The 23,413-nt window shown below is 39.4% G+C and overlaps 2 protein-coding genes across 3 annotated transcripts; one reads left to right on the forward strand and one right to left on the reverse strand.

Moving 5' to 3' along the window:
• The first annotated feature begins 34 nt into the window (after positions 1-34).
• Positions 35-4,744, forward strand: emx1 (empty spiracles homeobox 1). Its single transcript, XM_072676879.1, has 3 exons — positions 35-439; positions 1,924-2,108; positions 3,913-4,744. The coding sequence occupies exons 1-3, from the start codon at positions 97-99 to the stop codon at positions 4,078-4,080; spliced, it is 696 nt and encodes a 231-aa protein (XP_072532980.1). The 5' UTR covers positions 35-96; the 3' UTR covers positions 4,081-4,744.
• A 3,084-nt stretch (positions 4,745-7,828) lies between these two features.
• sfxn5a (sideroflexin 5a) lies at positions 7,829-22,907 on the reverse strand. Of its 2 annotated transcripts, none has more exons than XM_072676880.1 (14): positions 22,764-22,907; positions 21,696-21,764; positions 20,523-20,600; positions 20,148-20,174; positions 18,638-18,692; positions 18,057-18,082; positions 17,838-17,891; positions 17,681-17,737; positions 17,262-17,327; positions 15,588-15,678; positions 13,888-14,003; positions 13,632-13,717; positions 12,180-12,297; positions 7,829-9,395 (listed from the first exon to the last, which is right to left on the reverse strand). In XM_072676880.1, exons 1-14 carry the CDS (start codon positions 22,818-22,820, stop codon positions 9,318-9,320), a joined length of 978 nt encoding a protein of 325 aa, XP_072532981.1. In that variant the 5' UTR covers positions 22,821-22,907; the 3' UTR covers positions 7,829-9,317. The 2 variants fall into 2 exon arrangements, with proteins under 2 accessions (XP_072532981.1, XP_072532982.1); XM_072676881.1 differs by lacking the exon at positions 22,764-22,907 and adding an exon at positions 22,227-22,291.
• Between the last annotated feature and the right edge of the window lie 506 nt (positions 22,908-23,413).

Genomic DNA, 23,413 nt, shown 5'->3' on the forward strand with positions numbered 1-23,413 from the left:
CGCGTGAGCGAGGATCCCCCCGCTGGCAGAGGTCACCGCACAGGTCCCGGAGAGGACGGAAAGGCCTCGCGCGCTACAAGCTCCCGTCGGGGGACGATGTTCTCGGCCGCAGGGAAGCGCTGCTTCACCATCGAGTCTTTAGTGGCGAAGGAGAACCCGTTATCGGGGGAAGAGCCCGTGCGCCCCGCCGCCCTCACCTACACGCCCCCCGCAGACTCTTTCCTGGGTGGCTATCAGAGCCCCGCTGGCCGCGCGCTCTACCCCAGCCCGGAACTTGTGTTCCCGGACGCAGTGAGCCACGCGCCTCTGAGCGCGCACCCGCACCAGCTCGGCGGCGCGCACCTCCAGCACCCGCACTTCTTCAGCGCGCAGCACCGAGAACCCATCAACTTCTACCCCTGGGTGTTGCGAAACCGCTTTTTCGGACATCGGTTTCAAGGTAAATATCGGGTTGTCATTAGTTCTATCTCTGCGATTCGTTTTAATCAGCGTTAGGTATAACTTCAACAAAGTGCATAATATAGCAGACTGTGTTTGTAATAACCATGGACTAATTTATTAATAAATATAAAAGTAACAAACTGTATATTAATAAAGAAATAAATAATAAGCAACAAATTACTTCAAATGTTAATATGCAGTTTCATTGCTATGATGTTACATTTTAAATTGAGATATACATTTCATATATATTTTGCATGATTGTAAGGACACACACACACACACACACACACACACACACACAATCCAACCCCCACCTCAGACAGCTAATGAAAGTGGAGAAGCTGGTCTTGAATTCCTTAAGTTTACAGAATCCAGGAGTGCAACAGGTCAAGGCCAAGTTCAGTCCAGTCCATCACGCCTGTAGGGTACCTCAGGATAGTCTGGTAGTGAAATCAGTGCTTCAACATTTCCCTGAAAGTGTCTCCTCACTCTGCAGAGCTGCTGTCTGCCACTGTATTGAGAGGCTTCTCAACAGCAGCTAAAGATAATTATCCGCTTTGTGATTTTACAGCTGCACCCAACCTTCTGCTTACTGTCATTTTGGGATCTTAATTAGTCTACATTTTTGTAGCCTATAAAATGCGTTGATTTGCCCCATATGTTAGCATTAGGAGAACCCCGTAGATCAAGCTAATCAATACAAAACTCGGTTATTACACAGATCAGAATAGTTTAGAACGAGTCTTCAATAAAATAAATAAAACACATATTAAATTATACTAATTTATAAGACCAATTTATCTTCATGAATATGAGAGAGAGACAATACACATAATGTAAATACAATGTAGTTATAGATTTCACTGTTGTTTGTGATGAAATATTATTTATATTAAATTATTTATATACATTTATATTATATTATATATAAATATATAATGTATATATATGTGTAGAGTTATATAATATATAAATAAAACATTTATATTATTATTTATTTTATTTTTGGACGTCTAATGCATCAGATATATATGCTGTATACTGGGATGTCGGTGTCAATTACAATTTGAAATATTTAGCTGCTAAAATAGTCCAGAGCAACGCCGACAGATAACACACTGCTGCATTACTGTGCACCATGATACAACAATCCAACAGCTTGGATGAATTTACTGCAGAAGTATATTACTATTGACTACCTCTCTAACTATTTAAATTCAACGCCTTTCCAGTAATGAGCACATTACAGAAATATACATACATCTGGAGTGTGTGTTCACACAGAAACAGCATCCCGCGCTTTAAAACAGCAGTAATGAACTGTTCCAACAGATCTGCACATAAACCCTGAACTGGAACTGATAATTATACACGTGTTTATGTAGCTTCAGGTCTATAAAGGTTCTTTTTGCTCACTTTCTCAAACCGTGTTTTCTCATCCTCTCTCTGTCTCCCTCACTCGCTCTGTCTCTCTCTCAGGGAACGAGGTGGCTCATGACTCGCTGCTGCTGCACGGGCCCTTTGCCCGGAAGCCGAAGCGAATCCGCACGGCCTTCTCTCCCTCGCAGCTGCTGCGACTGGAGCGCGCCTTCGACAAGAACCACTACGTGGTGGGAGCGGAGCGCAAACAGCTCGCCAACAGCCTCAGCCTGTCCGAGACCCAGGTACAAACACCTCGCACACCACAGCACAGCGTAGAGAGACAGCCACACACACCTTCACCACACATACACACACACACACACACACACACCACATCACACCCGCTGCTCGATTTATTATAAATGTCAAGCTGAGTGTGACCTCGTGCTCCATGTAATTCACCCGCTACTTATGACTATATGTCATATGAATGTAACAACATTATTTTTTACAAATCTAGTACAACTGTAGAGACAAAACCCGACCAGCGAAGAAAACATATCTAAGTTCAAACATCGAGAATAATGCCGAAATGTTTTACCACGGATTGTGAAAAACAAACAAACAAAAAAAAAAAAAAACACGCAGCCAATCAAAACCAGAAGCTGACATGTTTAAAACATAATATAGATATGAAAATACATACGTACATATGTGTGGTCTACACATAATAACATTGTTGCTTCGTGTAAAGTGCTATTTTCAACATTCTGTTTAGGCGTAGCCATATACATATAAATATAAATGAGGAGATTAAATAATAATAATAATAAAATAATAATAATAATATATTTGTTTATGTATTCTTATTTATTATTATTAGTAATGGTATTTTTATTATTTGAAAAGTTTGGATTCTTTTATTTCTTTAAATTGTAGGAGTGAATTTTGTGAACTGAACAGCTGCTGTTCGCTGTTTTTCGCATCACAGCTCCAGATGCGAAAAATAAAGAACAAATAAAGACTTCTAGTTAAAACACACACACGCCACATTTTCACACACTCTGTCCCTCAGAGAGATGCTGAAAGAAAAGCTTATACTAAAACAGGAGCCGATGTGGTTTATTACAATGAAAAAACAGCATTTTACAGGATTCAAGTGTGTCTGCTGGTATTACAAGAAACCCTTTATGAAAAGAAGACAACAATGTAACACCCGCAAACAACCACATGCACACCACAATTGTTTTGGTGTAACATTTTACTCTTTTTAGTTTTACTTTTAGATTTCCAGAGCGGCGCATTAAGTTGTATGGCACGCACTAAAATAAACAAACCAGTCTAATCCAAACGGATTAAATGTACGCGTATTTACTGAAACATTGGCCGCTTTTTGGATTGGACTGTAATCCTGATTTAGTGTAAATAATGATCTGTAATCAAAGCGCTTCAGTTTATTCCACCATTACATTAAATTCATGTGTTTTAGTTTGATTTGCACCAACATTTAAATAAAAACATGTAACAACAAAAAACTGCAATAGATAGTTAATGTATTATAAATAAGGTCAAATTAATTAATAATAATAATAATAATAATAATAATAATTCATATGCTGAATTAAAAGTGCGTCGCGTCGGCAGTGCTGTTTGCGTCAAAACCAACATTTTTCTAAGACGCATGGGCGACTTCTAAAGTATTATTTTAAGGATTATAATGTAGTGAATAACTTACAATATCACAAAGGTCAATAACAATTTGATCAGGTGTTTGGTGCGTGTCCAAAAAGCTGATGGAAATGGACATAACATTGTTTTTTATGCTTTAATGTGAGAAGTGAAACAGGACAGATAACTGGACTAGTCTTTGCCTCCAGATTGATGTTTAATAAAGATATATGTATTTATACTCTTTCAAAGCCTTTATTGTTACATTACTCGTTACATTACATTGTACATTAAGCATTGTAGACTGAACTGACACAGCATTTAAGAGTCTACTGATTGATAAGGACATGTGTAGTGAAAGTCTGTGATTAAACTGGACTCTATATGTATATTTAAAACAGAGCACTCACGTTCTGCCCTTCACTCTGATTCCCACAGGTGAAGGTTTGGTTCCAGAACCGCAGGACCAAGTACAAACGGCAGAAGCTGGAAGAAGAGGGACCGGACAACACACAAAAGAAGAAGGGCAACCACCACATCAACCGCTGGAGGATTGCCACCAAACAGTCTGGTTCTGAGGACATAGACGTCACATCCGATGCCTAGAATCCATTTGAACCAGGCCTAAACTCACACTCAAGGCCAGAACAAGCCCTATTTATTTATGTTCAGAGCCACGATCATGTTTGAGTTTAAACAGGGCTGCTGAGGACTGTGTACATGTGCATGTGCGTGTTTGAGAGAGACAGAGAGGGAGTGCAGAAATGTGGTCAGTATGAAGGCAGAGTCCGCCCAACTCTCTCTACATACTACAGGGACTGAAAATCTACTCAGCTGAACCATGATTTGCTCACTTTCTCTACAACACTGGCAGTAGCTGAACTGAATATGGCACGTCATTTTATTGGTTAACAACACTGGCAATTATCAAAGCATTTTATGTCATTGTTGTTATTATTTTTTAATTGTTTGTATTTGTATCAAAGCCCCAGAATGAAATATCTAAGTTGGATTTTTATTATAAGTTAATGTCATCTTTTTTCCAGATAACTAGCAGCTGTGTATTTATAGAAAAAAAATGATGGCTATACAGCTTAAACTATACAATTTGTGCTGGTTATGTACAAGTATACATTTGACCGTTTTCACGTACATGCAGACTTAAGAACTTTACAATTCCCATAAAAACACCCTTGTAAAAATGCTCATTTCTCTGTATTTTCATTAAGGCTTTCCTGTGGCAGCTGACAACGGTGACAAAATAAACAAATTATGATGCGAGGAATCATTTTACAGGCCAGTTTAGACATGAGCCGTATACCCTCAGTGCAGGAATGAGAGCTTGCTTGTGTGTGAGTATGTGTGTGTGATTTGAGTGCCCGGGTGTCATTCACTAATGGCGATGCAGGCTGATGGATGCAGGTTACAGTGTGAGCAGCCCTTTTTTCTGATTAAGAAACTACCATGAATATTTGCCAACTAACATTAATCAGCATGTAATAATGTACAGTACAATTAAAAATGTGTCCCCCAAAATAATTAATGAATAGCCTTTAGAAATACTGGCACTGAGCCTTGCATAATTCTCATAGCTGTCACACAAAAACCCTGTATATCCATTTAGCAGTTTTCCCACTTTTTGATATGTGAATCTGGCAGTTGTTCTTTATCTCCTGTAAAAAAATGTTTTTGCCCAACAGCAGCGACTAATATATAGCATTCTCTAAAGACTACCCAGTAAAGACCTCTGTCAATGATGCCAAATGTGTTAATAATTAATAGAATTTTAGGAATATATATATATATATATATATATATTCCTAAAATTCTATTAATTATTAACACAACAGGTCTTTACTGGGTAGTCTTTAGAGAATTAAGTAAGGCAGTGGTGTTTAAACTGTTACACACACACACACACACACACACACGCACACACACACTCAGTGAATAACACCTGCTGGTTGTGTGTTCCTCTCATCTTGTATTGGTGCTCTCCTGTCAAAAGAAACAGAAGGAATCTGTGTTAAACGAACCTGTAGGTCACCTCTCACCCCAGCATTTGACCCCGAGTCTCTGTGGGAGCAGGACCAGCCAAGTATGATGACACCTGAGAATGACACTCAAGAGGAAAGAGTGGATGCAGAGAGAAAGGCGGGTGGGGGGTGTGGGGGGTGTGGGGGGTAAGGTGCGAGTTGGTAGGTTTGTTTTGAGGCCACTGGACACCCTATCCTGCACACAGGTGCACACACACTGCTCTCTTAAAAGCCCACCGTTACATCACACATACCATTCATTCTCCAGGCCTACTCCCTAGGTCCACTATACAACCATGAAAAGAAAGGAAACAGGAAGATAAACACTGAGCGAATTGTTTTACATTATCTATGGTGAGTTGTCAGAAAGTAATCCGTGAATACAATTAAATTAAATTATTTATTTATTTATTTTTCCTGGCGGCTAGCAAGATAAACCACATAAAGCAAGCCTCTGTTGATCAAAGCTCAAGTGGACCATCCATTCATGGCTGTTGTATCCATTGAATGTTTCCCTAACGTCAGTGCTTGAGTGGTTCTCCAAGGTTGGGAAATAATACACAGCCTATTTTGGGCTGACTGCCTATAGAGAGACATTCATCACAGCAACTTCGTTACCAAATAATAACAAAACTGCAGGTAAAGCTTTGAAAAATGATTTACAACACTTCTGTTGTCTCACTTCTGCCTAACAAGAGTTTTCCAAATGGCACAGAAGTGAAATATTCTGCTTTCTCCTAAAACATTTAGCTTCCTTAAATCAATTCTGCAAATTCTCCTTTACAGAAATGCATGCCTAGAGCAAACAGTCATACAACAGCCTGTTAAGCCTGTCTTAAAATGCATATCTTAAAAAGCCATTGCAACTAATGAGAGCACAACACTCTGCAACATGGAATATTATTGTAATAATTGAAACAATTAAAGATTTAACTTAAGTTTCCCTAAATGTTTGAGGCAAAGGCCAACCAACATGCAGTATGGGTACATCATATAATGCATAATGGCATGTATGAAATGCTGAGCAGATCCAGCTGATCCAGGATCAAGGTGCCAGGAGAGAGAGAGATGTTACTGAAGGGCTGCAGTGCATAAACCCATTATTGCAGACCTGAAGACATATTTGAGAGTTCAGTGGTGCAGAAACCACAGATCTGTGTCAACAGAAATATGGTCAGATGAACCATTCTTCACCATAATGGTGCATGTGTGGCATACGCCACATAAATAGTACAGGCCAGATGGTTTGACCCCTTCAGTGACAGGGTCAGGTAGCTCGGTTCTGCTGTGGAGGGCTTTTTGCTGGCATGGTTTGACCAACTGATTGACCAACTTTATCCTGTGATGAACCCTGAACTATCTTAATGGGGAGGGTCTCTTCAAGGGAAACAATGATCCCATTCACAGGGCACATGTGGTCACTGAATGGTTTGATGAGAATGAAAATGATGTTAATCATATTCACAATCAGATCTCAACTCAGCTGAACACATTTGGAAGATCTAACCAAGACATGTTGGGCCTAGTTCCTCCACAAAATTCTGAATGAAGATTCTTCCTTGAAAGGAAAATGTAGTCCTGGGTTTAGTGCTGGTCTGGGAATGTTGTTTTTCTGTCATGCGTCTGTATCTGTTTAAAGATATGATGTTTTCCGTTTTACATGACAGAAAGAGTTTTAACCCAAGTGCCAAGGTTTACAATAGTGAATGTTGTGCAACTCTGCATGAGCGCACGTGTGCTGGGGCATCCCCAAGGCTGTTCTATATGGTTAATGATTCTGCATGCGGCTTCATGTCCCGCCCTTTCTCACCATGGCCCACCGTGACCTGTTGCCATGACGACCAGGTAGGAAAAACAAAGTGGCCCCTCCTTCCCGATCTGTAGATGGATCTAATGATAAGAGAGGAGAAGTTTACAAGACTCATTTTACAGCACTGCCAAAAGAACACAAACATGGCCAAATACAATCAAGAGATACAATCATTTCCTGTAAATAAAACTGAAAAGGCAGATATTAGACAATATCTAGTGTATTAACAAGTTCTTGACTGCTAGTGTGTTTAGCACAATCACACTGGGGCACAACTTGAGGCGAAATATGAGCAAGAGAGGAAATAAAGTCAAAGAAAACAGAAAGCGTTTATGGCAGGTCCTGTATATAGTCTCTTTACAGTAGAGATATAAAACACAATAAAAGGATTTGGGGAAAAGAATAGGAAATTCTAGTACATGCATGTTTGTAACCAAGTGTTATATGCACAACTCGAAGAAGAAAATCACTATGCTGATCAGAGCACAAGGAAGCACAGGGAAGCCTGCATAGTACAGTGTTTTATTGATATGAATGAATATGGCTCAGATTTCAAGGCTTTCCAAGTTCTAGGTTAAACAACTCAGCAGTGACACGCTTGCTATCAGCTGCTTTCCAGTAGTGCGTACAACATTAAGACAGTAGTGTCCATAGAGGCTTTAAACGAAAATAAAAACAGCAATTGTACATTTATACCATCATATATATATATAGTGTTTATGGACACTAATGTTTTAGATTAGTGTCCATAGATAGTTAATATGGGTTACTGGTTTATTGATATAAACATATGGTTCCATATTTTACATATAAACAACTGAAAAGACAAAAACAGCAAAAATGGAGATAGGAGAACATTTAAAATATTACTGAAGTAAGCTGCTTTGTAAAGATATGTCCAAGCATTCTCCACATTTACTAATTCATAGGCTACTGCAGAATCAATTCTGTAAACAGTGGCTCTCAGTAAATTCCCTATTATATAACTATTATATGACCTCATTTGTTCATCCGCATTTCTTGCATTTACCACTCTGTGTTTCAGATGCAATACTTTAAAGAAATAAATTATGCAATTAATTAATTAAATACATTAATTGAATATAAATTACTGGTTATATATTTATTATTAAAGCCATCAAAGGAAATGACTCACCCTTCTAAAGTAGAGGCTTAAAACCATACTTCCATCTGTTCTTGTAGAAATAACTGACTATATGAGGTCAAATCTGCAGTTACTGATTTGGAGTCAGGTAACTGCTAACTCGGCCTGATCAAGAATACTACTGTGGTGAATATTAATATTCAATGGGTTAATGCAGTAAACACTCACTGGAACTGTCAGTTGCTATACATTTAGCAACAGATTTTTTAGTCAGGGGATCTGGCCTTATCAAATGGTCTCTCATGAAAAAAACAGTTAATGTGAAAACCGTCTCCATTTCCTGCTTTTAAAACAAAAATATTAGAAAAATAGAAACACTGGTTTTAATTATTGCCCCCTCCGAAAACACATTTCATGTTTCATTTAATAACTGATGTAATGCAGCTGTGTAAATGAACTCCCTTATGAAAATACATGATCATGTTTTCTATAAAAAGCTACAAACCTGAAAATGATGGCACTCAATTTATGATACAGCCGTTAATTTCCTGTTGATTTGGCGTTAATGTTCTTAACTACCCAATGGCATTTTCAAGGAAAAAAAAAAAAGAAAAAAGAAAAAGACAAGTGATTAGCGCTGGCGTGTGAATGCGCCTGTCGCAGTATGCAAGTGATAATAAATTCCACACACACACATCCGTGGCAGGTTAGAACCAAACACAGGGGAGGAATGTCCTCACAGCCTTCTTTAGCATGACCGGGCTGCATGGAGCGCTACGCTTCGTTACATCACTGCACTTTGGACTCACAGCTTCACAGCCGTCTGATGAAGAAGATCTCCTGACCTACAATTCTCAAGCATTTTTCGCCTGCCGTTTACCATTCTGATTGATTAAAGACCCTTGTTGTAGGTTAGGACCTTGCACTCTGTTGCCACAGAGATTTCTGGCTCAAGCTGAGAGACATGAATCTGGAGATGAAGAGAGAGAAAGAGAAACAAATAATTTTGTCCATGCATATACAGATCATCACTGGCTTGACAAAAATGTTACTGCTCTGATTTTTCATTTTTTTAGACATAATGTAAATCTGGATGTTCTTTACATTGTCAAAATTTCACTATATGAACAAAAGTATTGGGACACCTACACATTACACCTACAGCATCTCATTCTAAATCCATAGGCATTATTATGGAGTTGGTCCCCCTTTACAGCTCTAACAGCAGGTTTAGAACTCAGCATTGGTGACTTTTATGAAACACCTGAATTGTCCGGAGGATAAAGAGGTGTGTCCCAACAGTTTTCTTAATATAGTGTATGTGCACACTCAGTAAATGAAGGGATAAGCTAAAGCCTGACTAAACAGCATTAAATCAGTTAATATTAAATAATTTTAAATGAGCAGCAATGTGTACCCATGCCCAGGATCATCATTAGCCTGATCGACTCAAAGCCTTTTGCACACATCTTAAATTACGTACAAAACTATAACATTCACAGTTCTGTGAGTACATCATTTTATATATCCATGTTAAGGAGCTGATCTCTCTGCTAAAATTACATTCATTAACCGTAAATATCCACTCATTAAGATGTTTAAAATGTTTAATCAAATGTGAATTAAGAGAGCTGTGTCTCTTCCATCAGAGCCTAGAGCATTTTTTCACAGGCGTTTTTTCACAGGCAAAACTGACGCTTAGGGGGAAAAAAAAATAATGCACGCAAAAATAGTGATGAGCACTGGTAAACGTCCAAAGCAGAGCTAAAACGCGCAATATTTTGCTCAGAAACAGATGGCAAGGAGTGCGCGAGCGCGAGGCTGAATCTGAAACAGACGTGCCGTGGGGTGTGAAAAGGTGGGGGTACAGGAGCGGCGGATTTTTGGGAGCACACTCGTCTGGAACCCTCCAAAACGTGTAAAAAGGGAGCGAGGAAGTGAGAGGAGAAAAGGAGGGGAGAGGAGAGAGAGGAATGGGAGAAGTTGGCAGCACATATGTCTGTAGTTCAGTAACCATATGGATGAACAGCTTATTACAGACCATTTTAAATCATAACCCTCTCCACCAGAGACAAAGAGAGAGGGAGAGCGAGAGAGATGGCATGGGGAGTTTGTGCTGTTATGTGCTATGTGGTGTTGTGTAGAGCTGTTGTGTTGCTTTGTGTGGGGCTGCGCTGAAATGCTGCTGCTGTATTTTGTTCGAGCAGGTAGTATCATCAGTGCATTGTGTGTTGTGTTGTGTTTGCTGGATTAAACCATGCTACACTAAAAGATTCTTAAATGGTTCTTGGCTTTGACATGGGATCCTAAGATGAGGAAAAGCCTGTTAGAACTGTGTGGACATTTTTTAACTTTTGGGTTACACTTAATAAATAGTCACCTATTTTAAGGTCACCTATTTTAGAAAACCAAAAAAAAGGTCTATCATGGCTTTTCTTCAAGAAATTCTCTTCTTCAAGATTGTTCTCTTGTGCATATTGTCTTGTGCAGTGTTATCTCATGCTGAACACTGCATTAGCTCTTAGTTTTGGCAGAAGCACTGGGGTGGACAGTGACAGGAAAGAGCCTGTATAAAAAAAGTGCTGTGTACTACAATGTTCAGTTTTTTCATAATAATAATAATAGTTACAGTTTATCTTTGGCAAAGAACACCCTAACATAGTTTTCAATTGTGTTATTTGATGCATAAATAGTAGATATTATATTAGATATTAGATATATAAAATATGTCATTTTTAAATAGTAAATATTTGATTATAATTGTGGTGAAAAGGCTTAGATGTAATTGTAGTGAACAAGTCTATTTACAACCTTGTAATTTTGCATCAAAATGAAACTGATATTCTTTATAGGGATAATCTTAATTGGCTAGTTTACAGCACCGCAGCAGCTCAAAAGGAGCAGCGTCACATGGCACAAAGTAGCATAGTTTACAATATTTCTTATTGTTTTTAGCACAGAAACAAGAACATTGTAATTATTTTTGGATAGTGTTGCTGTCCTCTTTGTATGGTGTGTGGTTAGCTAACTGAGGAGATTTCACTAGAGTTAGCTTTTAGCTTAGAACAGATACCCGCTCACTTTCCTGGCTTAAGCATCCTTACTCACAAACTTTTCAGGTTTCCCTATCACAGACTTTTCTCAGGAAAAAGGCATGGTCACGAGGCTTGATTTGCATAGCAACCCATTACACCATAGTTCCAGTTACACTATATGTCCAAATGTTTGTGGACATCCCTTCTATTGCATGCATTCAGCTACTTTTAGTTGCACCCATTGCTGACAAAAAGCTTGTCTAGTCACTGTAGAGAAGTATTTCCAAGAGAATAGGGCTCTCTAAAGCAGATAAACATGAACCTATTGGCCCCATGCTTAATGCCAGGTGTGGGCTAGAGGGGTATAACCTTCTCTGGAATGATGGTGCCCCATTCAATAGTTTTAGGTTGGAGATTACTTGGGGATAAGAATGGGGTGGTGATCATCCAAAATTTTAACAGCAAATAATTTTAATGCCTTTGATTTCAGAAGAAACAATGACAGAGAAGGTTCCCTAATACTTGTGTCCACATAGTGCATCACACATTATTCTATAAATGTATACTATAATGTGTACTATCGCTAAAATGTTTCATATTTCAGCTTTAGGACTATAATGGCTTTCAGTAGTGGGTTGGATGTATGTACATTTTGTGGGCGTTAATATAATATGTCAATACTGTTACTTAAAGGATGGAGGACTGTGTTGTGTGCTTACCTGGCTGTTTTGTGGAAACAGACTGATAGCGAGTGGCAGGGCCAGACTAAACGCACCAAGACACACCAGACTGTGTACTGGCAGCACAAGACGAGAATGTCTCTGCAGTAGAGGGAGTCTAACACACACAAATGCACACATATGAAAAAAAAAACACACACATATAATTCAGCACAGCAGAAAGAAAACTCTCAGCATCCTAAGCATTCCTGCAATCATCATTAAAACCCCTTCTTCTCCGACACTTCCTCTCTGCTGCGAGATCGCTCTGTGGCTGACACCTGCCTCAGCCCTCGCTCCCGGCCACAGTGTGGCGTGGGGGCTTGTGGGATAGCGTGCTCGGCAGGAGTCCTCCAGAGCAGTCCTGCTCTAATGAAGGCAACGGCTGCCTAATGACGACTTCATCAACACATTCGCATGATGAGCTTTAATTGGCCAACAGACACGACTAGGCACTCTGCGTGTGCGCGCTTGTGCGCAAGTATGTGTGTGTATATGTGTGTGCGTGAAGAGAAGTGGTCTTGAGTGGGGGGAGGGCCGGAGAAAAGCAGTAACGAAAGAAGTACGTTAAAGATCTTTTATCGTGTCCATCAATTGTTTAAGATGTGTCATCATGGTCATCAGTCACTCTTAATTTGGTCTGAGAAAAAGTGAGAAAGGGAAAAGAACACTACAGATGAAAGAAAGAAAGGCCAAAGCAGCAGCAGGGAGGGAAGGGCAGAAACACTCAGAGTGAAGGGAAGTGGCAGACGGTAGGAGGCCTGCAGGTAGAAAGCTATGCTAAAAGTTCACCCATCACACACATATATCACACACACTCCTCTCAGCACAGTAATCCATCACACATGCAACCCCCCATTACACTGACCCTTCTGCTCCCTTGTTCTCGCTCCATTGAAAGCCAGTGAGGGTGAGCTGACAAGCAGCATTGCACAGGACAACTCACCATTTGCCTTCTCTCTCTCTCTCTCTCTCTCTCTCTCTCTCTCTCTTTCACGCACACACACACACACACACCTGTGAGTTAAAGTATGGAGACTGAGAAGCAGTTGAGACAGTCGCTGTCCGTCTGAACTAAGACAATTAAATTATCTTACTGGATGTATCATAAAGATGAATACTATTAGTATTCTACAATTTTACTATATAGTAATTACTTAAAGGCAGACACACACATACAGCAGTGTTAGAACATATAGATGTTAGGGCTACAAAAAAGACACTTTATAAACAGTTACCACTTCAAGATAGACTGCTCAACCCTGGTCCTGGTGATCTTACTTCAGCTGCTGATGGTCTTCAGGAGCACCAGTGTGTTAAAACCAAACTCTCCAGGGCTGTAGAAGACAGGACCAGGTATGCGGACACTGCTCTAAACCTATGGTTCTCACACTGGAACTGGTTTAAGATCCTCTGCTCAGAACATTAAAAGCTCTAAATTAATATACTGACCTCTCCAGCATGGTCATCAGCATGGGCGGCAGCACCAGAATGGGCATGGGAAGGACCACGCGTGTCACAGCCGTCTCCAAAAGAGCCTGCAAACAAGTTGGAAAGGACTAAATACGCCAGCGTGCTGCTTTTTGTTTTTTACATGCTTTTGTTACATGGTTTAGAAGCACTGGCAATATCCACAAAATATTCAGAGAAATATATTGTTGTGTACTTCATCAACAATAACACAGGGTCGTATTATCCAGCCACTCACTTGTCTGGCTGCTAGCTTGGAGGTGCCTACTACATTGCCATCTTCATCTAGCACACTGATGCCCTCAGACAGCTCGCTGTGGCGCATCAGCAACACATTACACACGTTGGCAGTTGCTGTGGAGAGCAAAGGATGGACAAAATAAATTGTATTTAGAAGAGGAACAGTCTACATGAAATGTGATGTTTTTTACATTAAATACACAAAAATAACCATACAAATATAGCAATAACCATAAACAGATCGTTCTATCATTATTTCCAGACAAAAAAGACACTTAAGAACATGCATATATATATATATATATATATATATATATATAATAATGTGTCTTTGCTGTAAGCAGCTACACACAGTTTGTGAATCACAACAAAAGTAAAGACAAAAAAATAGACAGTGTTTTATGGACAGTGGCACGAATGTTTCTCACATGTTGTAAATTCATTTGTGTGTGTGTATGTGTGAGAGAAAGAGAGAGAGAGCCTGAAGCATTTTTAATTTGCAGGCCTTGTGTTGTGAGTTATCAGTGTTCAGTGTTATGGGGCTGAGTTAATTGGCTGAGTAAATAGCTATTCACCTCTGAGGGGTTTAGACCCAGACCAATTAACCATACACACGCGCACACACACACACACACACACACACACACACACATGCAGACAACCGTGCACACATTCACATGCAGACACACAAACAAACTGAATGCTTCAAAACATCAAAACACATCATATAGGAGTTGAAGTGGCAAGGTAAGGGAGTTATGCTTTAGGTCGTCCCGTGGAAGTTAGAGACATCATACAAATCCTACAAACAGTGCAGATAAAATGAAACCACAGAATGTTCACGGGTGCCTGGAGGATCTGGAACAAAACTCCAAACCTCAGAGCTAGACCGGGCTTTCTTTTGCCCTGTGGTCAAACATTAGAATAAAGAATGAAAAAAAATAAAGTACAATTTCAAACAACTCATCTCAGTTGCGTTCAATTAGCTAAATTTAATAACCTTTTAAAACTAAACACCAGAAACAAAACAACAACAACATGGACATGGCGGCCTGGAGTCAGGAAGCCCTATGCTGACACAGAGAGAGCACTTTAGGCCTAATTAACCAATTAGAGAGCAGCAACCAAAAGCTAACGAGGCTCTGTTACCCAAGCCAAAAGGTAAGGGGGGACAAGCTGATTTAATTAAAGGGGTGGGGTGAGGGGACAAAAACAATTTAATTACAGCCAAGTATCCCCACGGCATCCTGGGACTGGCTCCCTGAGCCCCTCTGGCCTCGTTAAAGCCGCAGAACGCTAATAGAACAGAGAGATAGCGTTCCAGCGATTCCCCTCTGACACCAGTCAAAACAGAACACAATCAGTAAACAACAATAAACAAACACTTAATGTACTGGTGGTTAAAGGATGGTGCAGGCAAGCACTCATTTGCAGGCCAAGTGTCATTACAATTACAAACACAGGGCTTTGCGCGCTGACAGAAGTAGAAGACATGACATCAAACTGACAAGACCTTAATGAATTAATATTTAGCGCTACTGATTCAATCATGCAATTGTGCCTTGTACACCATTTAATTATTAGGCATTCAAATGGCCTAAAGACAAGGAGACAGCTGCCTTTCGCTAAAAGACATTTAAACATCTATCTATCTTCAATATCCTTTCCATTTTCTCTCTCGCATGCACATGGACATACCAACAGCAGGGAAAGGGATGAATCTCTGGACCAGTAGTCGTGTGGCTGGGCTGAAACGTTCAGCTCTCTTAACAAGAACATTCAGCCCTACCTGTACATTACACACATGTATACAAAGACAGACACAGACAGAGAATGAAATTCAAGCTGAAGAAACTGCTAAGTGGCTATAAACTCAAACCGTAAATGACTCATTCTACAAAACGGACAGCATTTGCAATGTTTGATGAGATGCATTAAAATGTGCCAAGGTTTGTTCCAAAGCTGAAAGCTATTAATTTCAGTAAGTGTTCTTATTACCATGATGTATGAATAAATACTAACATATATATATATATATGTTTTACTGTGAATATGGCTCCCATGTCTGGACATAAAGGATAATATTAATAAGGATTTTATAATAAGGACAAAAATGTTTTTTTGGAGGATGAAAATATATATGATTTTGACTACAGCATAATCATAAACCTAACCATAAATTTAATTCTCATTTCTACAGATCTTATTATATCTGTGACATCCTACACAAAACACACAAAGTTTAATTCAATGTTTTATATTTTGTGTTAAAATAATCCTAAAGAGCTCAAAATTTTTACAGACTGGCTCAGACAAGTAAATGTTTGTGAATATAAAATGCCTCCAACATAAACTGCAGAATACACAGAATACATTTCTAAAATATACCCTTGAATTATAGTAAGTACAGTCATTTGAACATGAGTGTATAAATAACATTGACTCTTATAGACAGAGTGCTCCCAGGTTATGCTTTTAATCACTGACAGTGATCATGATGAATAAAAAAAAACCTGGGACGAGACTTAGAAATCAGTGATATGCAGTAGTTTTAAAAATCAACTCTTAATGTATAACATTATTAAGCTAAAATACAGCAGTTTGTGCTTCTACTACAACATATATTTTATTATCACTCAGTTACCCTGCTGAACAGTAAGTACATGATTTCAATGGGGAAATCAAGTCTAAAATATTTCTAATAGGCTCACAGTCATTAGCAATCAAAACACAGTGAAAATGTTCTCAAACCTCCAAGTGTGAACTTCATATGAACTCTTTAGGAGAAAACTCTGGTAGTGGTTTGATAAATTTGTTTTTCTATCTGCCATGAGGACAACGGGTCCCCTAAGGGAACACTAGGCTTGGTGACAGGTCATAACAGGCTGTGTGAAGTTGTTTCATGCCTTGTTTTGGGAGTCTCTGGTCATTTCCAACAGCTCCTGTAACAGGCCTGTCTAACTGCCATCTAACAGCTCTCTGCCTGCTCTCCTCCGCCCCTCCCCAGCAGGGTGCTTCAGCAGGATTTGAGTTTTAATTAGTGACCCCTCCCTCCACTTCCCACAGGCATGGGACCATTTGTAGCTGCCGTCACCGTGGTTATGGTTGTCATGCCCCAGGGCATCAAACCGCCGCCCAGCAGGGCAGCTAATTGGCTCTAGAGTACACGGGGGGCGTGGCCATACGGATGCATGTGTTGAGTTCTGTGCGCCAGAGAATAGCGCCTGGTCCAGGAGGAATCTGACTACATCAGTTTGCTTGACAAATTTATACTTGACATCAACAATGGAATACATTCATGGCACCATGTATGGCATGCTTGAACAGTAGGGCTTCTTGCTAAACACTTGTGTGTATGCATTGTAAACTCACAGCAATGGTAACTGCACTGCTGACTGCACCCAGGTAGCCTTGGAAGAACTTTGAGAATGGTGTAGGCTACAAAGAGAATCAATGGATTTGAATAAGAATCACTGTAATCTGCTAAACTATAGTGACAAAAGCAACGACAGCAGAGCAAAGCAACTACATATATTATGGTCATTAACTATAATACTATATATACATATTTTAATTTCTTTCTTAAAAAGATTTCTTTCTTGTCTATTAAAATGACCTTTGAATCTCTAGTCAACAACCTCAAAGACTTAGCAGCAATATAGACATCAATAAATTAGGCCTGATGGAGGTAGTATGATCATTAGTAGTGCTTTTTAGCCTGAACTAAGTGATCCAGCTACCCTACACTTCTTCAACACTCCCTGGAGAAGACTGTACAGCCCATACTGCACCTTAGAAGCATTGCGATTGCAGTAGTTCACACAGGCGTTATGGCTCTGGTTCAGCCACTGAGAGAGAAAGAGAAAGAATAAGAGAGCAAAGCACTGATTAAATAACTCACAATTTCATCCATACGTTAAATGGGGTAGAACAGGAATATGGCTATACCTGCCAGAAGATGGTGGATACCAGAGTCTGATTGGGAAGTAAGAGGCCTACAACCTATCAGAAAGGACAGAAATTACATTAAGCTAAAAATGCAGTACAAAGCACTACAATCCAAGTGGTTTCTAGATGGTTCTTGTTTTGAACATTCATTTTAGGAAAAACTTAGAACCTTTACATTACATGGATGTTCCATAAGAACCATTCTGGTGTATAACTTACCACTGGAGTACCAAAGGGAATATAACCTGGAAAAAAAGAGCATAAAAAAGTAATAACAGAACATAATGGAAAAGTGAAGCAAAAGGGAAAATTGTAAGAAACCTTTACTTTGTGAAAAAAAAAAAAATCCTGCAAGTGTAGAACATGAAGTCATATGGATTAACTTGCTGTATAAGTCACTATATGGCTTAATTATCCTATGGATAGGTGCTCACATATCATCATCACTGACCTTTCACATGGTAATAACAATCTTATTAGCCTAAAAAGCCTCCATCGTTCATTCCAGCAGAGGCCATCGCCCCGTTCCAGCGAGCAGGTCTCTCTTTCCTGTCTTTAAATAGCTGTGTTAACACCAGACTAAAATACTCCCATTTCTGAGAGGCCCAACAGCAGTTGCAGACAGCAGGGGGCAGAGGCCTTAATCAGAGCCCAGCTGAGTGTGACCTTTTCCAATCACTCAGCCTGCGTAGACCCCCTGCCACGCTGCCCACGTCTCCAGGGCTGGTAACAAGGAGCAAAAAGCCAACCAGCCATGGCACACACACACACTCACTCCAGAGGCATGCTCACACCCTCACCTGACATGCGAAAGGGCATGGGGATCTTTTCTCCAGTGTCTGGATGGAGGATGGCCTGAAGGTGTAATGACCCCACGGACAGCACAGAGGGGGAGGAAGGTTAGACAGAAGAGGAGGGTAAAGAAGGATAGACATGAGAACAAAAACAACAAGATTACCTGTGATCCCTAACTTAGACCCCTGCTGTGTGTGTGTGCGTGCTTACTTGTCTATTTGTGACCATGATTCAGACAAAAATCATTTATTTAGGTAGGGACGCTCAGTTGCTCATCATAAATCGGGCAGGTGTTGGGCTGAGGGCAGGGGAAGGGGAAGGTGGTTGGTTTTGAACTGATCTAATCAGCAGTCTCTAAATTGGCTGGTTTAAATATCTAATCTGCATGAGGCAAAATACATGAATCAACAGTTACATGTCTTCGCTAATATCATACCATTGGAACTAACCAATAGATTATTGCAGTATTTCATGAATTTATTATAGTACAAAATACTCCACAATATTTATTTGTTCAAACATCTGAAAAAGAACCTGTGGCACATTTTAAAAACACCAGCGAAAAACTATATGAGTACATGAGTATATGAGTAAACTACAAATGAGTACATTCAGCATTTCACACACTACAATGGGCTAAATCTGCTTAGCCACATTCATTATGATGTTGTTGTAATTAAACTTGTAGCTCATCAATATTATGCACTTTAAATGTTCTGTAGCAAAGTCAGTAGTTCTATATAGACTGCAATAAGGTTTTACAGGCTAAGTAGGGGCAGTACTGATCTCTAGTTAAATGAAATGTGCTGACTAATAAACAAATGAGTGAATGAATGAAAGCAATCTAGCAATCTGGATTCTTAAATGTAATACCGTTTTTTTTTTTAAAAACTTAAAAAAAAATGAAAGGGTTTCACCAAAAACATGTTGGTAAAAAACATTTTTGTAGATGATTCTATATAAAATGGTTCTCCTTAGCACCAAAAACAGTTTCACTATAATCACAAATCAAATAACCTTTTTCAGTACAAGAAATCACAATATCATCACATTGCCCAGCCATGCAATACAACTGCAATGCAAACAGAAATGACAAATTTGCTATATGCTGCATAATATGTAATAAGTTGGGCACTCTCAAATTTCAATAATGGCAGCTCCTCTCAATGATTTCTATTAGGTTGACTTGTCTGCTTTTGTCAGCTGTAATACACTGGAGTCTGTATATTATCATTTTGGTTCAGGTTAGTTTTTTGTTGTCATATGTATAGGCCACACTATGTTGATTATTTGTTTAATAGTAAACTTAAGTGTCAAACGTTGTTTAACATGTCTCTTTAATATGTGGAACGAGGCCTTAGCTTACATGACTGTGCAGTGTAGGGAGCCTAGCATAAAAATGAAATAAATGTTAATCATGAAATTATTTATTGGTATCAGCCCTAAAAAGTTTGGCTGGAGGATCCCTTCACTTCATTTATCACTAAAGATCATCTAAGAACAGTTCAGACTCACCTGTTTGATCTTCTGGGCCTCCCAAAGCTAGAATAAGACAAAGGATAATGATGACAAAAATACAATTAGAATCATCACAGTGGACTGTGACCTCTGATGAGCATATATTCATGCAAATGGGATACACAGGTTAGGTGTGATTAGATCCATCACTGCTGTTGTGTGATGAACGCCATAGCAACGTAACCTGCTACCACAACACACAGTGACCGCATGGTCTCCCACAGTGACCTAATGAATTCCCGGACACCTGCCATCAGCTCCTCCTTGGTGATCTTTGCTGCCAATCACCACAAACCAAACATGATCAATTGCCTCACAGTTTGGTGTGCACTTACCCAACACCTGTTTCTGTGCGCACACACACAACCTTACCTGTGTATTGGTCACACTGGGGGGTAGCTTGCCAGATTTGAAGCGTTCTAAGAGTTGCACACATTCATTCAGACGAGTCTAGGACAAAAAGCATATAAACAGTCATACAGGTGGAAGAATGGAGATTTTTTTGAAGGCTTGATTTGAATAGCTTTGCATTGTATATGGTTATTCATGTTATTTTATGTTAGATTATCTTATACCTACTGTATTTATACAGTACTTTGCAAAAAGGTGTAACCATCTAAGCACATTATTTTAAAGCCTTTATTTTGGAAATAAGCTTTTTTTGCTTGTAAAAACAACACATACAAAAGTTTCAGCGAAACACAAATACAGTAAAATGTAAAAAGAATGTTTTGAAGAAAGTAGTTCATATCTTGGGAGCTAGTTTGAAAAACTAAGTTTGGTTCCAGATTTCTTCTTCAGCCAGACAGTGGATTTGTTCAGTTCCATCACCAGCTTGTCTGACTTAACATCAATAAACGCTTATTTACCAAACTAGGTTTTGGATGACAGCTACAATTAATACAATTAATAATGAGGACAGCTTTGAAAATGCACTAATTAACCAAGTGGCATGTATGAATATACACGAATAGCATTCTGTATGAGTAATTTTTATGTATATTGTAATAATATTGTTTTACTGAATAAATAAACATGTACTGCCCTTTTGATCTTTTTCATTTTCACGTGTCTAAAACGTTTACAAAATAGTCTTGATTTTACATAGCTCTGATTTTACAATATTTGATGGCTCAGATAAATAAAACCCCAGTACCTGTCATCTTCTTACTATAACAAACCCCCAATTTAAACCCAAAGGTCCATAAGTCTCCTACGTCACTCTGACAGGACGCTCCCAGATATGACCAGTATTGAAATCATTACACCTTCAGTAAATATCTTTAAACCCAACTCAAAATGTATTATTTTAGGGTATTTCGGGTATCTTTGGTCATAATCCTGGGAACTACTTAATGATCAGTTACCCGTAACAATTCCAAACACATGTACTCACACTTCTTAAGTCAGGAACACCCACCCACTTATTTGTTCAACGAGTCAATGAAGTGGCCTCTCCTTCATTCACTTTTCAAACAGTCTGTAATCTGACACGCTGGCGTTTTCCCTCCATGTAGGGAAGGCTAACGAGAGGCTCTCACATACCTCTGATACAAAGAGTGTGCGAGGGTCAATCACATCCAGGAAGTGCCTTAATCTACCATAAAACGACCCCTGGGACAAAGAGAGAAAAGACAATAAACAACCCTCCAGGGACTAAATCATATCCTATAATCTGCATTACAGACATGGAGCAAACCAGGTTGAGTGATTACTGGATTTAACTTTAAACAGAATGACAGATGGGATGTACTAACCCCGGGAAGCAACTGTTTCAATGAGAAATAATCATTAAAAAAGCTTTTATCTGATTAATTAGAAAATTATTTTTTTAATTAAAATGCATTATATCATTTTGCATTTCTTTTTTAAGGTCCCAAAAACTTTCTCCAGACGTGGGAGCCAGCTGTTGCAGTGCATGCCTTGACATAAGGGCTCACCAGTTGTTTTTGTACACCAGGTGTGACTGCCTCATTACACGCAGGCACCAACTGTCTGCTCGTTCATAAACTGTGAAACTTTCCTGATGCAATTAAACTTTTCAAGGGAGCGTGTTTGTATGTGTGTGTTTCTCACCATTTCTTGCTACACGTTACTGGTAACAGACGGCGGTTTACAGATGTTCGTGGCTGACGTTAGCGGTGTCATTACAGCAGATCTGCTTTTCACTGTCAGAAAACGCTCCTCTTTTACCTCAGAGCATGAAACCATTCACTCCCATCGGATCATTAAATGCCTAATTGGAGACAGTTACTGGCGGTTCCTTCACGCAGGCTGATTTTATCATTGGAAAATAGAAAGTTGTTTTCTACGCTACTTTTTTTAATATGGCTTTAAATTAGCCGTCTAAAAACAGTGGCATTGTCACACCAACAGGGGTCTCTATTAGAGCGATTACTCCACAGTCAAACTCCAGGCGAGGTAAAGGAGAGGCGAGCCGTTTTACTGCCCACATGCAGACATGCATGAGGTTTGGTCTGTCCTAATGACCGCACTACAGCTCTATTCGGCTACACACACCCGCAGGGCTGCAGCCTGCAGAAAGGTGATGTAAAAGTTCGGCCGGATGTAGGTTGTGAACCGCTGGGACAGCGCGCGCGTGTGAGACTTTACCTGATCAAAACGGGACTCTCCGAGTCTAAACACGGGGTATGCGGTCGATTCAGTCATGCTGGAGCAAGGAAAGCCCGCACACACAATAAATGCGTTAATTTGTACACTAATACTCAATAAATACCGAAGTCCACTTCAGCTGGTGCCACACGAGCCTCTAAACAGACCAGGGTACGCCCCCTTGGAAGTGGTCAGTGCTTCGTTGCATTTTGGGTAATGCTGTTTTTAACTGCATTTATTTATTGATTCTTTCTTATCGATTAGTTTTTTTTTTTGGGTGTAACAAAATTGTTAATCTGATTAAAATATTCTACATTGAAGTTTTTTCAAATGGCAAATTATCTTAGGAAAAAAATGTCTTTTGTTTGAGAAAAGAAAAAGTTAGGAACACACAGAGGTTTTAACGTGGCTGACTAACCAACTTACTAATCAAATATTTAAATATATTTTACAACTTACGATTGACACAGACCTACTTTTACAGGCATGACATATTGTAATTCTGGTACAGCCAATAATGTTTTAAAATGTTGAGCTCAAATATGACATTGACTCTTGTTGTTTCTGCTTCCACCTGTATCTGCCCAGTTACTGTTCTCAAAGCTAGTGTTTTCATGGACTGATAGCAGACTATTTTATATATGGCTTTG

Source organism: Salminus brasiliensis, chromosome 4, assembly GCF_030463535.1.
Source record: "Salminus brasiliensis chromosome 4, fSalBra1.hap2, whole genome shotgun sequence".
Classification (NCBI taxonomy): domain Eukaryota; kingdom Metazoa; phylum Chordata; class Actinopteri; order Characiformes; family Bryconidae; genus Salminus; species Salminus brasiliensis.

What these genes read in the sequence shown, in the direction of transcription:
- emx1 (XM_072676879.1), top strand. Translation starts at nt 97, where the DNA reads ATGTTCTCGGCCGCAGGGAAGCGCTGCTTCACCATCGAGTCTTTAGTG. An exon ending in TTTCGGACATCGGTTTCAAG is followed by an intron (nt 440 to 1,923) that starts GTAAATATCGGG and finishes TCTCTCTCTCAG; the next exon opens with GGAACGAGGTGGCTCATGAC. An exon ending in TCAGCCTGTCCGAGACCCAG is followed by an intron (nt 2,109 to 3,912) that starts GTACAAACACCT and finishes TGATTCCCACAG; the next exon opens with GTGAAGGTTTGGTTCCAGAA.
- sfxn5a (XM_072676880.1), bottom strand. Translation starts at nt 22,820, where the DNA reads ATGACTGAATCGACCGCATACCCCGTGTTTAGACTCGGAGAGTCCCGT. An exon ending in GAGAGTCCCGTTTTGATCAG is followed by an intron (nt 21,765 to 22,763) that starts GTAAAGTCTCAC and finishes TCTTTGTCCCAG; the next exon opens with GGGTCGTTTTATGGTAGATT. An exon ending in CATGCCCTTTCGCATGTCAG is followed by an intron (nt 18,083 to 18,637) that starts GTGAGGGTGTGA and finishes CTTTTTTTCCAG; the next exon opens with GTTATATTCCCTTTGGTACT.